At 40.7% G+C, this 16441-nt stretch overlaps 4 protein-coding genes and 1 pseudogene across 4 annotated transcripts; 1 reads left to right on the top strand and 4 right to left on the bottom strand.

Annotated features, from left to right (window-relative positions):
- Positions 1-470: 470 nt before the first annotated feature.
- Positions 471-3232, bottom strand: LOC117206590 (annotated as a pseudogene).
- On the bottom strand, positions 3196-4757 carry LOC117206499. The gene is made up of 3 exons (XM_033445888.1): positions 4293-4757; positions 3901-4167; positions 3196-3827 (listed from the first exon to the last, which is right to left on the bottom strand). The coding sequence occupies exons 1-3, from the start codon at positions 4387-4389 to the stop codon at positions 3457-3459; spliced, it is 735 nt and encodes a 244-aa protein (XP_033301779.1). The 5' UTR covers positions 4390-4757; the 3' UTR covers positions 3196-3456.
- A 79-nt stretch (positions 4758-4836) lies between these two features.
- LOC117206497 (mitotic apparatus protein p62) lies at positions 4837-10178 on the bottom strand. The gene is made up of 6 exons (XM_033445886.1): positions 9636-10178; positions 8466-8554; positions 7921-8109; positions 7244-7333; positions 6558-6726; positions 4837-6460 (listed from the first exon to the last, which is right to left on the bottom strand). Exons 2-6 carry the CDS (start codon positions 8539-8541, stop codon positions 5368-5370), a joined length of 1617 nt encoding a protein of 538 aa, XP_033301777.1. The 5' UTR covers positions 8542-8554; positions 9636-10178; the 3' UTR covers positions 4837-5367.
- A 1531-nt stretch (positions 10179-11709) lies between these two features.
- On the bottom strand, positions 11710-12535 carry LOC117206500. The gene is made up of 2 exons (XM_033445889.1): positions 12129-12535; positions 11710-12043 (listed from the first exon to the last, which is right to left on the bottom strand). Exons 1-2 carry the CDS (start codon positions 12497-12499, stop codon positions 11908-11910), a joined length of 507 nt encoding a protein of 168 aa, XP_033301780.1. The 5' UTR covers positions 12500-12535; the 3' UTR covers positions 11710-11907.
- Positions 12501-15525, top strand: LOC117206498. Its single transcript, XM_033445887.1, has 4 exons — positions 12501-12629; positions 13327-13575; positions 13687-13891; positions 14042-15525. Exons 1-4 carry the CDS (start codon positions 12557-12559, stop codon positions 14550-14552), a joined length of 1038 nt encoding a protein of 345 aa, XP_033301778.1. The 5' UTR covers positions 12501-12556; the 3' UTR covers positions 14553-15525.
- Positions 15526-16441: the final 916 nt, after the last annotated feature.

Genomic DNA, 16441 nt, shown 5'->3' with positions numbered 1-16441 from the left:
TCTGTTATCGCAAACTACATCGTTAATTAATTGCTGAAAAAAAAAATCATTTAGAGAAAAAAATTAAAATTAAAACATAACTACTGAAGTGATTGTCAACATAAGTAGATTCGTACGTTTTCGTAGAAAATAACGAGCTGCATCGATTACTGCGTTCAAAATTATACAATTCTATAAAAAAAAAAAACGTATGTGATCATTATATGACTTTTACGTACAACCTACAAAAAAATTAACGACAAAAATCGAAATAAATGAAATCTTATCTGAGATACTTTTTCATACAGTAAGTAATTTACATAGTTTATATTTACATATTAAAATCGGATTTTACATAATAAAATGTTTAATTAATACGTTTATTTACAGACCCAATATATTTATCAAACACAGAAGTACATTCCTTATTATTTTCCTAATCATTTACATTTTTAACGTAAAAAATCCATTAGTAATCTTTGTACGTGAGCTCCTTCAACAAGTTTTGAATTGTTGTTATCTATTAGCAATTTTTCAAAATCATTAATTACTTAGGAAATAAAGTGATTTATGATAACAAAAGAATTTATCAGATTTTCCGCTTTTTAACATAGTTAACAATGATAAGTCGAGTTAATAAAGAGGCCTAACAATCTTGAACGGCAGATTTTACTAAACATTCGACTGATCGATTTCGGAAACTATCGTTCCTTGATTATTTCATTATTCTATCTATACGTATACAAAACGGGACGAGCATGAATATAAGACTTAAAAATCTCGTTTCTTTGGTGTGACGATTGCTCCTCGAATGCCTATTTTCTGCTAAAAGCCGGGCCAAGCCTAATTCATAATCCGAGTCATCATCGTAAGCTTCGGAAGACTGGTGATGCTTCTTCACTTTGCCCTTCTTCTTTCCATTCTCTTTTTCGTCATAAACCAACGCGCTGATCACTGCATCTTCTTCGTCGTCGTCGTCATCTAAATCTTCGATCTCGCCTTTCTCGTCTTCGTCCTCGTGATTCTCGTGTTCACTTCCGTCAACCTTCTCATCTTCGTCCTCCTCTGCTTCGCTGTCCTTCTCGTTATCATCGTTGTCGTCGTTTAAAATCTCTTCATCCTCATCGTCGTCGTCGTCATCGTCGTCTAGACTATCTCCTAGAATATCGTCATCGTCGTCTTCTTCGCCCTTAATCGGTTTCCTCAAGGGTTTCTTCTTCTTGTTCGTTTCATTTTCGATTGCGTTGATGCTGGAGCTCGTGATGCTTGGCTTTTTCGTACTCGTATCAATCGCTGTGAATTTCTTAATCGGTGTTTTATCCGGCTTCGCATAGGACTCTATCTTATTGAAGACCTTTTTAACGATTTCTTCGGCTTCGTTAACCGTCGTATCGGTGACTGCAGACTTGTTATTTGTTTCGATACTGCTTTCTTCTCTCATCTTCGAGGATTCTTGATTATACTCGTCGTCTTCTTTGGAATTATTAGCGACAACGTTACTTCCGACGCTAGAATCTACCGACAACGATATCAGCTTCCTTAGAATTGAAACTGTGAAGCAAAGAAGAGGCGGGCCATGATCTTTTTTGATTCTTCTAAGAGTGTTGAATCCGAGAATAATTCGACGTCATCTTCATCCTCGTCTTCTTCCGTAGAAGAATTTGGCACGAAGTTAGCCAATAGTGCGCCATCCTCGGAATCATCGTCTTCCTCGTCATTGTCCTTCAGCAAGAAAATCACGTCATCTTCCGGAACCTCGACTTCGAATACTGGAAATGGTTCTATTGGACGTAGCTTTAGAGGGTCAGGGTCAAATCAATGATATTGCAACTGCGTATATCTTTTATTCATTCTACAGTTCACAGAAAAATGTTATCAATAAATAAATACTATTAATAAATACGTATCATCACCTAAAACAGCTTGTTCTACCGTTCGCGGAGAGATGCGATTGCGTGGAAGCGCGCCAACGGAAGTCGTAAATTCCCGTTACGATAAAAGATGAACAACAATTTCTGTTTTATATCATTTTATGGTGGACGGTGAGACGTGTTGTTGGTTAAATCAATAACGAAACGAGTTGATTTCGTTAACTATATTTACAGATATTTTAAAATGTAGAATACAAAGTTAATCGGAAGCGTTGCTCGCTCGATGATACTCGTTATAAGATTGCGCGATACTGCGGTACTGATACTAATCGTTATACTGATTCGTTAGATTGATTCGATACTGATATTCATTCGCACTACTACTGACTCGCGGAGATCTTGGTCGTGTATTTGTACTGATCGAGGGGGGTATCGAAAGGTTTGAACATGTTTGAACATGAAATTGCTTTGTCCAGAGTTTGTTTATTACTTTATGTGCATCGCACAGTGTTAATCCTCTGTGGCTAAACAACTATGTGAAGCATCTTCGTATCGAAACGTCCTAAGACGCATATGCCGCTACAATTCTATTGAATCAGATATGATCCATTTCGTTCTATTTTTATTATTATGTTCCTGCATAATTGAATAAACTAATATAAAACAAAAAACATTTTGCGTCTATTATTTCCTTATAAAGCAAAAGAAACCTTTCGGACAACCTAATATAATCGACGTCACGAAGTGGTCGATTTCCTATTTCGGTTAGGATAACAGAGGTGGTTGAATTGACTATAACACTGAGAATAACAGATTACAATATATATTTTATCCCAACAACTTGTAGATATAGACAGATACGCTCGGTGCGTACAAATATAAGTTAAACAGATGACTGATCTAAAGATGAAAAACCAATCAAGAGATATAGACTAATCTAAGGATGACAACAAGCGAAGAGATGTTGACTGATCTGAGGACGATAAACCAGTGAAATTCGGTAACGATGCTATCGCAGAGGAAAACTATTGCTGGGTGTTGGTCGCCCCACCACTAGTCGCTTGCGGGTGGAAATGATCGTTGAACATGGGAAAAACGCAACCTTCCCATTTTTTACCTGATGGAGCAATAACAATAAGGAACGTCTCGACTTAAATATATTTTATAACAATTAAGGATTATTGTAGTCCGACTAATTATATTTGCACAACTAGTGGCCGCCTCGACCGAGGGATGGATTCTGGGTTACGTAAAGAGTCACCTGATGTAACACAGCTAACGCGTAAATTAGCTTCGAGTTCTGTCGCTAATTCTAAATTCAGTCCAAAGCAGGCTTTGATGAGATGTTTGGTGATTTTTGGGTACTTGGAAATATTCGCATTTTATTCGATATACTGTCTCGGTACAAATAGTAAGAAACGATAACAGGTATGACCATAGAGACGTGGTCCAACATTATTATACACTGTACGTTACAATAATAAGGTACATAATAACAATTGGTATAACAATAATAACAATAGGTACTAGAAATTAATCTTTAAATTAACGAATAAAATTACCGCTACTTTTTAGTTAATAATAACTATGTCATTTTACGCAGATATTAATTCGTTCTTAGTGATCGCAATTTTAATTGTCCAATTTGTGCCTCTTGCTCGGGAGTCAACATCGACATCTGATTGTCATGAACTTCCAGATCCTGCTCGAAATCTACTTCGTCGTATATTTCCGGGTTGGTTACTTGATCCTCTGACTCCGTGCCAATCTGATTCGGTAACAGTCCTAGACTAGCAATAGAGATCCCGTCATCGCCAATTTGAACGCATGGAAATCGGAATCCCGAAAATCGAAGGAAGAGAAACTGAAGATCGATGCTCGTACAAGATCGCAAATGGTTATTAATATAATAAAAGTCGAATTGACCGCAAATATTTATAAGGTTGGAAAGACCAACACATATCGGGCGTGGATGCACTATAATTAAAATATATCGTGAGAAAGCACAGTTCGATAAATATACAGAAAGAAAAGAAAATAAAATTCTTACTTCTAAAGCGATGTGTTAATATTGGGTCTCCGTTTGCGGTTATGATAGCTTTACTGTCTGTATCGATTGTAATTCTAATACACACTGGGCCATTAAAACCAACGAAACGAATACCGACGCAACAGTTACAACTGTTCTTCTTACAGTCGCATAGCGAACGTCGATATATCTTTGTAGCAATCGAATTATTTAGTTTTAAATCGATTATCTCTTCGTTTAGCTCAGTTCCGGTATTCGGGTCATAGTACGTCACTGAATTGGCCAGAACTATGTAAATATAATCGATTCAGTATAAAATTGTCTGATGAAACGAGCCAAGTGTCTAAAATTACTATCTGTTTCCGAATGAAATTCTTTTTAACACTTTGATTGTCATAAAAATTATGGGTTACCTTGTTGAAGAGCTTTAATATTTTTATCGTGAGACGTAGAACACCAGGCTGTCTGTACTAGGAGGAGTGTCACAAAAACGCTGCACAATTTGAACATGATTTTGGCGAAGAAAGAAGAGAAAGGTGCGTTGCCGATCGGTTGAACCCACAAAATGATATCGATTGGAATGTAATACCGTGTTTATATACCGTTTCGTGCTCACCGATTATACGAAATTCAAGCGTGAGTTCTGTAGTTCTGTGTAGGGCACTGTCGATCTCTACTGATAAAACGTTTGACCCACTGATGGATAATTTATTGACTGTGATTATAACCTATATTTCGAAATTATTTATTTATTATTTACCGAATGAAAAGTTTATTTAGAGATAATCATTAAAATTGATGTGTAACTGATCTACTATTTGTCGATGTAAATAGATTTTTACTTTTTGTACAAAATAACGAGCTGCTTCGATTGATGTATTCAAAAAACGTATGTGATAAAAGTAACAAAAAGCTGGAAATCATTCAAATCCCCCGTGAACAATCTTTTCATGCAGAAAGTACATACCGTTTGTGTATAAGCTGATATAAGTTTATTTAATGCAGATATAAGTTTAATAAGGGTATATGTTTAATTACAGATTCAATAAATTAATTATACGACCGTACATAAATCACATTAATTACTGTCTTAAATAGCATTAAATTATTTGCACAGATCTATATGGCGACTTTTTATAAAAGTTACATTTTAATATGTATAACTCTATCATACCTATTATCATGATGTCCGAATAACATTAGCAGAGAAGCTTTTTACAAAAAGTATTATACATATGTTGTTATCCACTAGTAGTTAATTAAATAATAAAACGATTCTTATCAAAAAAAAAAAAAGAAGCTATCAGTCTCCATACTTCTTAACATATATTCCTCGATTTAACAAAGAAGTCCAATCTTGAACGATTACTTAAACTTTGGACTCAATCTTCGCCGATAATCGATTGATTTATTTGGAAAACTATCGTCTCACGGTTTCTTTTGATTATTCTATACGCGTATAGAACGGGACGAGCATGAATATAAGACTTAGAATCTCATTTCTTTGCTCTGACGATTGTCTCTCGAATGCCTGCTTCTTGCCAAAAGCCCGGTCAAGCCTAATTCATAATCCGAGTCATCATCGTAAGCTTCGGAAGACTGGTGATGCTTCTTCACTTTGCCCTTCTTCTTTCCATTCTCTTTTTCGTCATAAACCAACGCGCTGATCACTGCATCTTCTTCGTCGTCGTCGTCATCTAAGTCTTCGATCTCGCCTTTCTCGTCTTCGTCCTCGTGATTCTCGTGTTCACTTCCGTCAACCTTCTCATCTTCGTCCTCCTCTGCTTCGCTGTCCTTCTCGTTATCATCGTCGTCGTCGTTTAAAATCTCTTCATCCTCATCGTCGTCGTCGTCATCGTCGTCTAGACTATCTCCTAGAATATCGTCATCGTCGTCTTCTTCGCCCTTAATCGGTTTCTTCAAGGGTTTCTTCTTCTTGTTCGTTTCATTTTCGATTGCGTTGATGCTGGAGCTCGTGATGCTTGGCTTTTTCGTACTCGTATCAACCGCTGTGAATTTCTTAATCGGTGTTTTATCCGGCTTCGTATAGGAAGCTATCTTATTGGAGACCTGTGTAACGATCTCTTCGGCTTCGCTACCCGTCGTATCGGTCGCTGCAGATTCCTCATTTATTTCGATATTGCCTTCTCCGCTCATGTTCGAGGATTCTTGATTATACTCGTTGTCCTCTTCGAAATCGTTAGTGGCAACGTTACTTTCGACGTTAGAATCTACTGGTGACGATGTCGGCTTACTTAGAATTGGAATCGTGAAGTGGAGAAGAGGCGGAGGCGTTGTTACTTTTGGTTTCTTCGTTGCGGTCTCGTCTTCGCCAGTTATAATATCTAATAGAGCTCCGAATCCAAGAACATCTTCGTCGTCGTCTTCTTCCTCGTCTTCTTCCGCGGAAGAATTTGGTACGGAGTTAGCCAACGGTGCATTATCCTCGGCATCGTCGTCTTCGTCGTCATCGTCCGAACCGAGGCCAAAGAAATCGTCATCGTCGTCTTCTTCCGGGGCCTCGGCTTCGACTACCGGAAGTGGTTCTGCTGGGCGCAACTTTAGACCGTCAGGGCCAAATCTATGATATGGCAATTGCGTAAACATTTTATTCTTTCTGTATGACTTGTAAAAATATTATCGACTAATGAATATTATTATGAAATAAGTGTCATTACCTAAAGCAGCTAACGCGTAAACTAGCCTCGAGTTCTGTCGCTGATTGTAATTCCAGTCCAAGGCAGGCTTTGAAGTGATTTTTAGCATCCCGTTTAATGGAATAAATTCTTCCACAGAATTTCGTAAACCCTCCAGGTAACGGGACGCATACGGGCTTTGGATTCTTTCCTAAAACCCCATAGCGTATCAAGCGTTATATCAAATCATCGTAGATCGTCATAGTAATCATAGAAATCGTTTGGGGAACGTGTTTCCTTATTCGTTTAATGTATGCCGCACTTTCTCCTCGAACGGTCGCGACGCGAACGAAGTCGATCGAATGATGTTTATACGTTATGAATACTTTATTTCTGACGTAGCATTCGTCTTACGGCGAACAAACACAGAGGAGATATCGACTTTTTAACACAGTTTTTCAATTTTTTGTAAACATTTTTCGAACCGATAAAGCGCACTCGTCTTTTAAAAGTGCGGTGCGTACACGTTAGTCGTGAAAGTCTCGACGCATTTCCTGAATTCCGGCAGACTTTTCACATCGTTTTGCTAAACGATTAACACACTTTTCAGGCAAATAATTTTTCTGGCTGTGCCGTGAGCTTTCAAACAGAGATAAATCTGTGACATTGCATGACGCTTGTGACGCTATCTCCAGACTCTGAAATGTATGAGCGACGCAAGTACTTACCATTTACGATTGTGCTTGTTAGAATGTTATCACCGAAGCTAAGCTGCACCGCCAAATTATCCCCTTGCAAGTATTGCAATGATGCACATCCTGAAATGGACGATATTCTTGTTCAAGTCTTTAACAAGTATACGGAATACCATCTAATTATGTACTATCGCGGATAATCGAGGCGTTTTAGTAACATTTTTTATGCACATTTCTAGCACACGGACTTTTTCATGTACGTGAAAATATTTAGATATGCAATTCTTATCTTGGTCGATTTCAGCAAGTTGCCAACTCGATATGTTGTGCTGCGATTCATCCAAAAAATTTTCTATCAAGCTTCGTACGAACATCGTACAACACCGAGTGTCGCAAAACTTCTATTTTCGCGATATTGACAATATTAAAAGTATTTTTTTTATTACATTATAGTAGCGATTCGACAGTTCGTAACTTCAAAAATAAACACTAAGGTTTCTATACAGACGCTTTTTTATCGTCTCGATAACTGGTATCAGTCTTGGACACTCTGTGTACATGCTCGCGTTTAATTACATGCAACGATGTTTCAACGAATAGTCTATGAAGGATCTAACAACGCGACATTTGTTTATCGTCCCGTTTCCTTTATTACTATCCTTTCTAATGGCCGCGTTCTATTACGTTCAATTAAATAACACAACGCTTACCTGGTCCTTGTAATTGCACCAACGGTATATGGAAGTCTCTGCAGCAATTGCATATGTTCTCATTGCAAGTGCAGTATCTGTTCACGTTGTCGGTTGCCTGTTTCAACGATAACGTCGATATACCGACGTTACTCTGTTCAGAACCGCTCACATCCCTGATCGCTCTATCTTCTGCTTTCTCATCGCGCTCTATGGAATTAATAAATTCATCGCGTATATACATGCACGTTTGCCTTTTTCAGGAACAGGGAGCGCGAGAAAATTGAAGCAAATAAATTTTCCGAATCCATTTTCTACCGTGAGTAATTTTACATTTTAGCAAGGATATACCGTGTTACGTAGGAACATGTAATTTTCGAACACAATTTTTAAGTTACGTTCGTTAGACCTCTAAAAGAAGTGACTTCATCCTTCGAAATTATATCTCTTATTAACTTCAATCCTTCAATAAACGTTTCCTTTCTACAAGCAAGGAAGTCACGTGAAATTACCAGGCCATTACAAGAATTGACGTTAACAATGTGGAAACTCTTGAAAACCATTACCGATCACTCTGCCGTAAGCGGCGAACGCGATCAGAAGGACGATCAGTAACAACTCGACCACCATCGACAGCCGCATCTTCGCTCTTGTCCTGTAAATCAAAGTATGACGATGACACGAGTACATCCTACGAAGTTTTTAAATCGACAAAGCCTAAAGATTCACGGACGCGAATATTCATCGTTTGCATTTTACGCTCGCGAAGGTCAGCCATGCGCTTGACATTCTCCGTATTTTCCTACCGCTGTCATTCGGCTTTGCACAAAGGGAAGATCTTATATCGAAACGTATTGATATTCAACGCGCTACGAACGATACGCTATCTCTTAGCCAGCGATTGCAGTAAATTTTAACGAGGACAATAGGTACACCGTTTCCTGTTGGCGATTTACAAAGCTTTGTTCCTTTGTTCCTTACCCTTTTCAAACGGAATAATTATTATTTATTAGACTTATGAATCAAGGTTTATCAACGATGCTGTCTTCGTTTCTGAAAGCAAACCGTGCAGATACAGATCCGAAATAGAGGGAAGCTAACGGAACGTCGGCTGTCACGCAGAACTGCCGGATGTTAGAGATCCGTGAACAATGCGACCACGTGTTCACGCTCGTTAACAATAGCTCGGCAAAGGGTGAAACGCGCGGTTGATCCTCCGACGGGACCAATCATTTCGAGCAGCGAACTCGTAGGAGGAACGACTTTTTCCTCTTGTTTCGACTAATGGGCTCGTCACGACGCGTGCTAACTTCTTGTCTGCGACCGGTTGACCTAAATCACGGTCACGGCCAAAGACGTCTCTTGCAAGAAGTTCACCGTTCGGATGGTACCTGAACAACGCTTCAGGAAGCACACGCGTCAGTCAGCTTTGTGCGGAACAATATGCGGTCACGTCACGAGAAACGGTGATCAGGTACGCGTAGGTATGTGTCCGATCCTTCCGGACTTAGTTACTACGATTAATAACGTGACAGAAAATTGAACTTCTTCGCTCGAGTTAAAAGTCTCGGGTATAATTGGAACAATGAGAAGCCTACATTACATAGAATCAGAGATAAAGAATTGATTAGAATTAGATTAGATTAGAGCGCTATTTCCATTAACGATGAAACTGAAAGCGTCTCGGTGAAAAAGAAGAAGAAATTAACGAAACTAGAAAACCATTTTTCACTGACCTGTGCTACTGACAGAAAGTATATACCAGACGAAAATTTCGTATAGAAGTGAAGAGGATCGTTGGAAAAGGACGTCTCTCTTCGTCGCACCCTTCAGCTCTTTTTTCCGACTCTTCGTCTTGCGGAGGCCAATGTCTAACTGAAGATGCCGCCCAACTCCCCCCAAGGTTTCTTTAAAAGTCGGTCAAGCCACCACCACCTGTCTCGACCGAGGCTACGATTATTAAGCATTCTAATTCGCTCTGGGTAAATAAGACAACGATTCCCTACCAGCCAGGGTATAGTATACCGATCGTGTGCGATCTCCCCCAATCGGTTCCTCGAATCGGATTCTCCACGTTGCATCGTTGAAAATCAAAGCGGCTTTTCGCTTTGCCTTGAACCGATACCAGGGTCAAGTACGTTCGAGCCAAATGCTAGCGACCTTTCATCTTCGATGAAAGACTTACTCTCGAACGGTACCACGATGATTCATCTCATAACACGGCGAGATCGCGAAATCAGAAAGGAGAAGTTCTTGTTTCTGATCCTCGAATGAATTTCAATTTGCGTCGTGATGTACATCGAATCGACGTGATGTAACGTTTATTAACCTATCCGTCCAAAGCAATAATGGCTTTTTATAACAGATAGAAGATAGTTCGTCTGAATTACCTTTTCCTCTTTTTCTCCTCTTTAAGAAATATACTGCATCGTAACGTTTCATTTTTGTAAAATATTATGTCGTATCTGCGCACTGTTTTCTAACATGGTTATCTAGTTAAATCATTCTCGTCGTTCTTCTTTAATCGAGATTCTTTAGCGAAGTTTATCTCATTTTAGTCATCCAAAAAAAAAAGAAGAAGAAAGAAAATTAGCATCTTGGGTCACTGTTGACGATAGTCAACGCGTTAAATTGTAGTACAAATGGCAGTAAACGTTTATGTAGGTTTCAAGCATGTTTGGACGGTATAATACAAACCTCGATCACGACGTCTGTAATAGACAGTCCCACTTCGCAAAATTTCTATCGCCATAAAGTTACGTTGTCTCGAGGTAATCGCGGTGCATCCACAATGAGCATGCCGGAAATTCTTTATTCGTCCAGCGTGCAACTCGCTCTTACCACGTTACAATTATCGGACCTTTTCACCGACCTTCAAACTGGTCGTTGGTCTCGTATCCAACTGATTAGCCTTACGAATCTCCTACCTTTATTCTTATTTATAGACTTTACCTACTTACCCAAGATTTACCCATTCAGCCGGAAGATTTATCCTGGCAAAGTCACGAGCCATCAAGTTGGTATCGTGACATTTTTCAAGTATCATAAACGATGACAAACGTTCGCTGATAAAATCAACCGAGATGGCCAGTCCGAAGCGTGTTTTGATGGTCGAGATGGGGCCTTTCTCCGGTTAGTGGGTCGAAGAAAGTAGCGGTCAGGAGTGGTTTACCTTGGTTAATACTTGTTCGTCGGTATGAAGACTGCACAATGGAATTCAGGCTGTCAAACGTTGCGGAAGGCTGGATAATTATTGTCGGGGATGCACACGTTCGACTCTGGTGTATTTTAAGATAATGGGGTCCATGGTCCTCTGGGCTTCTAAAAGGTGCGACGAGATGAACGACGCCGAGGATATGTGGGTCATCAAGGGAAACGAGTTTTTACGTAACGTCAAGGGATAATCTGTTCGGATGCTGGTGTTCGTTTCGAAAACATAATGCAATCGGGAGCAGCCTGCAGTTTGTAAACAGGAAATTAAGTATCGAGCGGACGTTTAATAAATCGTCAGACGTATCGCTACCGTTCATCTTCTTGCATCCTTTGGTCCGAAAAAATAACGATATCGAAATATATTATATAGAGTAGTTGCATATACGTAATATATATGTGGCGCGATTCACCAAGTGTCCAAGCGGAACGACGATTCTGTTTGCCCGCGGCCAACCATGCGTACGCTTTTCCTTCTCCTTTCGTTTCAAATCTATTTATTTCCGTATTTGCGCGATCGATCAGGGAAAGCCAGGAATATTACGAGTCAAAGGCATGGCCGATGAAAATATAATTACCGGAAAAAGAAGAATACTCGGAGAAGTATGGTGATCGTGGTCTCGTTAATCTCGTATTACTGTCATTACGCTCGTTACGATCCAGATTAGAGAAGCAAGGAAAGAAAACGGACGTTATTATTAGACTGTGGATCTTTATGCATTCGTGGAGAATTGACGTGTATAGAAATATATTCTTATAATATCTAGATACCAAAATCCTTATTTAAATTTTGGTTTTTCAATTGCATTGGTAAAAATCTGATTTTTGCCACTTTGATCGGGAATTTTCACTTTTATCCATTGCTAAATCCGAAGAAACAATTCGCATCGCAGCGAATGAAGGAAATCGTCGGACTGTTGGGGCGATGAAAATTCTGATAGAAAGAAACGCAGGGAAAAAGAGATTGCTTTTACCGATGTGCTCTGAACGACATCCTAACTATACGAAAAGAAGATCACCGTGGTTTTTGTCGATGCCCCCCAATGAGCAAACCGAGCATCGCTAGAGAGGACAGTCGCGTAAGTTCTCCTGGTACCAGGTTGCCGAAGGAGGTCACCCGGTCACCCAGATGAGGTTCTTTGCCCGTTGTTACCTCCGCACCTCGGCCAATGGCGTGGCACCTCATCGTCGCTGTGGCGAATCCTGTCGCCAGTTTTCGTGCCGACCGCCAGCCGATCACCGATCCGAGACCCGCGCCCGGCTTTGTGCCCAGATTTAAGCTGCTTCCTTGCTGGGCAGGATCTCCAGGCCTGTTCGACGCGCGAGTCCTTTTGACAGCTGCTAGTTGGTTGTTGGAGTTTCTGTCCACGAGTTTCCAGCGATAGTTCATCGCGAAAATCGACTCATCGCCCCTGTACGAATATCTGGGAAACAACTGTTGTTGGTGATGGCCGTCAGGTTCACGATTCTGGTGCTGTTGACCACCGCCGTCGTCGTGGTGTCTTCCGCTGGACTGCTCGGTGAGCAACACGGATTAGTTACGCTCTCGTGGAAACGTTTCTCGCGGTTTTTTGCAGTATCCATTGGACATTCTCCAAGCAACGAACGTCGGAAGTTCGACGTTCGTGACTGAAAATACGTACGCCGACGTTCGTGACGCGCTGGTAAACAAAAGTTCGACGTTCGCATACCAATCGCGGCCCTCTTCTGCGATAATTCGCTTTTTAACACGATGGCGCGTGCTACGTTCGGCCATTTCTCTCGATCGGCTTCACGTTTCGTTATTTCGATCGAGAACTGCTTATTTTCTGTTTTTTTTTTCTTTATCTTAAAGAATTCATTGTTCCGTGTTTTACCTTCTATCGCGGATCGTAAGATGTCGGTAACTTGTCCCAGTAACGCGAGAAAGTTTGCGGATAGAGGCATCTTTCTGACGCATGAGTGTGACGCGACACACTTTGCGATACGCGCACTTTGTTTGTCGTTTCGAGAAGAGAATGACAAAGCCTTTCGGCGGAGGAAGGTTCGGCAGCTCGTAGAGCGTAGAGAAATCGAAACGATGTCAACACGCGCCGAGAGAAATTTTCGAGAATATCGACTGGTGGATGGAAATCGGGGACGATATTTTTCGTCGACTTTCGATCGACGACTTTCGTTTCGATCCCATTTCTCTTGTCGAGTTTCTCTGATGCGCCTTTGTATTTTTTCTCACGACAGAGACGCTACTTTCCTGGGATATTCCGGACGCCGTGGGCAGATCAACCGCGCCGCAGTCGCAATGTCTTTGTCAAACTTCCAATTGTTTGTGTTGCATCGATCTAAATCTGACGACGGCGATCGGTGGTGGTCTCGTGGTGGACGACTTGGATGGTCGAGCGTGCATCAACATCAAGCAGAAGGAGCAGAATATCTCGTTGAACCTCAGCTACGGCGATAATCCCGTACACAATGCTACCATTAAGATCGGTAATGAATGACAGAATTATTTTCTATTCTACAGTTAGATGTGACGAATATTCCTTTATTATATTTAGGCAGCTTCAAAGAGAAGTTAGTATCATTTACGACATTTTACAGTGGACGCATCCAACAGGCCAACCTGCATGAACCTTCTGTCAGACCTGGCGCAAATATGCGCGAAATTTACGTCGATTAAGCAGGCGGAAGCTGGTTACGACGGTTGCCTGGTAATCGAGCCCGCACTGCTGGGCACACCGCAAGCCACTTACCACATGGGATGCTTCAATTTCAATCAGGTGGTGCGACAGATCGAAGCCCCTGCGTGAGTACGATCTTTGAAAACTGTTTGGCGAACGATACACGAGACGCGTATCCAATTACGAGGTGTCGTTTCATTCGTATTCGACCGCCATCGTAGCTCGACTACGAACGTTTTTATCGTTAATTCCTCGTAACTGGAATTTCCTCGCAGCACTATCGAGACGACGGAAACCACCGAGACTACAGAGGACGAGGAGGATTCGTTGAACACGGAGGAATTCATAGCAGCGGTTTCAGCCAGCGCGGAACAAGGGATAGCTCTCTTCTCTCAATGGCTTGGACTTAATCTGAATCCAAAACTGAACCTGACCAACAGGAACAATCATCAAGAAGCAAGCAGCCAACGTGCCATCCCATCCACAACTTCCAGGTCTGCTCGAGTTCATTGGGATCAAGAAGAGAAGAACGACGAACGATTCAAGCAACTGCTCAGTGCGCAAGACAACGTGTTGAAGGGTTCAGCTACGATTGGCCAATCGAACGGAGCTGAGACGACGTTCGTTTATTCGAAACCCTCTGAATTATTCTCGTCGGAGAAAAGCTCGAACGATAGAAGGATCGAGCAAATGGAGATCGAGCCGCAGCACCTGGCCGTGGTGCCGAAGGAGTCGAGAAGAGGCGGAAGGGCATACAATATTCATCAGCACGTGAACGAGATCTGAAACGTGTTTGTTCTTCGTTCGACTCGATCGATCGAGGATTATAATTAAAACATAGAGTTTAGGCTATCTCACACGTAGATCGTATTCTCATGACGAGTTAAGGCAGAGTTATTATCGTTGCCTCCTTTCTCTCTCGTATTTCTTTATTCCTCTTGCTTGTTTATTAATTCCCGATAAATTCGACTAACCAACGAACGACTACACACTCTGCCAGATTAATCGGTGATATCGTTCGTTCATTTCGAGAAGACTGACCGCTTTCTGATCAGCTCCGTCTGAATGATCTCTCGCGATTGTGATCACCTTATTTCCTCTCTCCGCGAAGTCTCTGTTACTCGAAGTGTCGCTAATAGTAACTACACGCTGGCGGTTCTGCGAGGATCGCCGGATACACCCGGACGAGTTTAGCCGTATGAAATAAACGACGATAATCCGCAATTATCAACGGGAAGAGGTGAAACAAGACCATATGTGAATTTTTTTCGTGAGAATGCAATTACGATCGCTGCAAATCCGTTTCCATTATGCGAACTATTTATTTAGTTTGGATGCCGCATAGTAAGTAGAAAACATAATAAACATAGTAATATCCTGCAAGTAGTTCGTATCATCCATGCGACAACATCGAGTTGTATCTATACACATGTATCGTAAAACAGATATACACACGCCATCGAGCGATGGAATTTTTTTTATATGTTTCTTTTGTCGTAAAACAGATAACCGTGCTGCCTAACACGCGTGCACAGTAGATAGGCATTTTTGTCGTACGCGCGAGTTTAATAGATCATCGATTGATCGATCGTGGAAATACTGTCTTCGATCGATTGTGCTGGAATATTAGCTCGTGTTCGAATCAAATATAGGATCAGTCATTCAACAGGGTAGAAATTACGAACGTACATTTTTATAATCGTTCTCTGTAATATCGTTGACACGGATAAATTAATAAAGCCAAAAAGAAACGGTTCGATACATTCGTCTCATTCTGTCTACGTTTGCCCAAGTCGATCTCGCAGTGAGGATTTTCAATTACAGTGACAACAACTTTATGGCGATTTGTTAGATAGACGAAGAAGAAAAATTATTCGCCAAGTATGTATATGTGTGTGTGTGTGTGTGTGCGCGTGGATTTGATCTTGATACAACTACGTATATGGATTCTTAGTTAAAGAATTTTAACGTAAGTGAAATTCTTAGTTAAAGAAAGGAAGAGAACGAGAGTGACAGTATCGAAGATGAATTTTTCCACGTTAATTTCACGATTTCAGGAATGTTACGTGCCATTGCAGCTTTGTGGATCTCCATGAAGAGAATTTTGACGCGGCAAATGTGAATTGTCCAGGAATGAACACAAAGGGATTTCGATAACAAATTACATCGTTTTTACTACCATAATTGAGAATTATCGCTAATTGCTAAGTATAGTCGTTCGTTAATTTGCATATTTACATATGTTTTTGTGAGAAGGAACATTGCCGAGGCAGGAAACCGCTCGTTGTTTCTGTTTACTCAGTTTTATCGACCTCGAGCAATTTAATTAGATAAGTAATATTTCGCAATTTGTAAAAGATTGAAAATGAACGACGAAGATTAGAAATTGAAATTCATTGTCGCGTTTGAAGAGTGCCAATTTATCTTTCTTCGTTTGTTATTTCGAACCGTTGTTTATTACTTTGGAGCTCAAGTTCGTTTGGTCAAATTTTCCTTTCCAATTTATCGTTCTATCAAAGTGCTAAATAATTCGAATCTTACATAAGTAAGCTTTTGCATTCGTTCTAAAATTATTAACCGCTCCACGGGCAACAAACCAGACTCAGATTCTCCAACATAGATACGCAACACAGTCATGAAATATATTATCGAGAAATAACATCGTCCGACAGGCG

Source organism: Bombus bifarius, unplaced genomic scaffold (genome assembly GCF_011952205.1).
Source record: "Bombus bifarius isolate JDL3187 unplaced genomic scaffold, Bbif_JDL3187 scf7180000008008, whole genome shotgun sequence".
In the NCBI taxonomy this organism is placed as follows: domain Eukaryota; kingdom Metazoa; phylum Arthropoda; class Insecta; order Hymenoptera; family Apidae; genus Bombus; species Bombus bifarius.
This window is presented reverse-complemented; position numbering and strand designations above follow the sequence as displayed.

Coding starts and splice junctions, on each gene's coding strand:
- LOC117206499 (XM_033445888.1), bottom strand. CDS start 4,389: ATGTTCAAATTGTGCAGCGTTTTTGTGACACTCCTCCTAGTACAGACA. Junction 4,168..4,292: donor TATTAAAGCTCTTCAACAAG/GTAACCCATAAT, acceptor ATATTTACATAG/TTCTGGCCAATTCAGTGACG. Junction 3,828..3,900: donor ATTAACACATCGCTTTAGAA/GTAAGAATTTTA, acceptor TTTTAATTATAG/TGCATCCACGCCCGATATGT.
- LOC117206500 (XM_033445889.1), bottom strand. CDS start 12,499: ATGAACTATCGCTGGAAACTCGTGGACAGAAACTCCAACAACCAACTA. Junction 12,044..12,128: donor GGGCATCGACAAAAACCACG/GTGATCTTCTTT, acceptor TCTTTCTATCAG/AATTTTCATCGCCCCAACAG.
- LOC117206497 (XM_033445886.1), bottom strand. CDS start 8,541: ATGCGGCTGTCGATGGTGGTCGAGTTGTTACTGATCGTCCTTCTGATC. Junction 8,110..8,465: donor CGCTTACGGCAGAGTGATCG/GTAATGGTTTTC, acceptor TTAATTCCATAG/AGCGCGATGAGAAAGCAGAA. Junction 6,461..6,557: donor TTACGCGTTAGCTGCTTTAG/GTAATGACACTT, acceptor GCCATATCATAG/ATTTGGCCCTGACGGTCTAA.
- LOC117206498 (XM_033445887.1), top strand. CDS start 12,557: ATGGCCGTCAGGTTCACGATTCTGGTGCTGTTGACCACCGCCGTCGTC. Junction 13,576..13,686: donor CAATGCTACCATTAAGATCG/GTAATGAATGAC, acceptor GACATTTTACAG/TGGACGCATCCAACAGGCCA. Junction 13,892..14,041: donor CGACAGATCGAAGCCCCTGC/GTGAGTACGATC, acceptor ATTTCCTCGCAG/CACTATCGAGACGACGGAAA.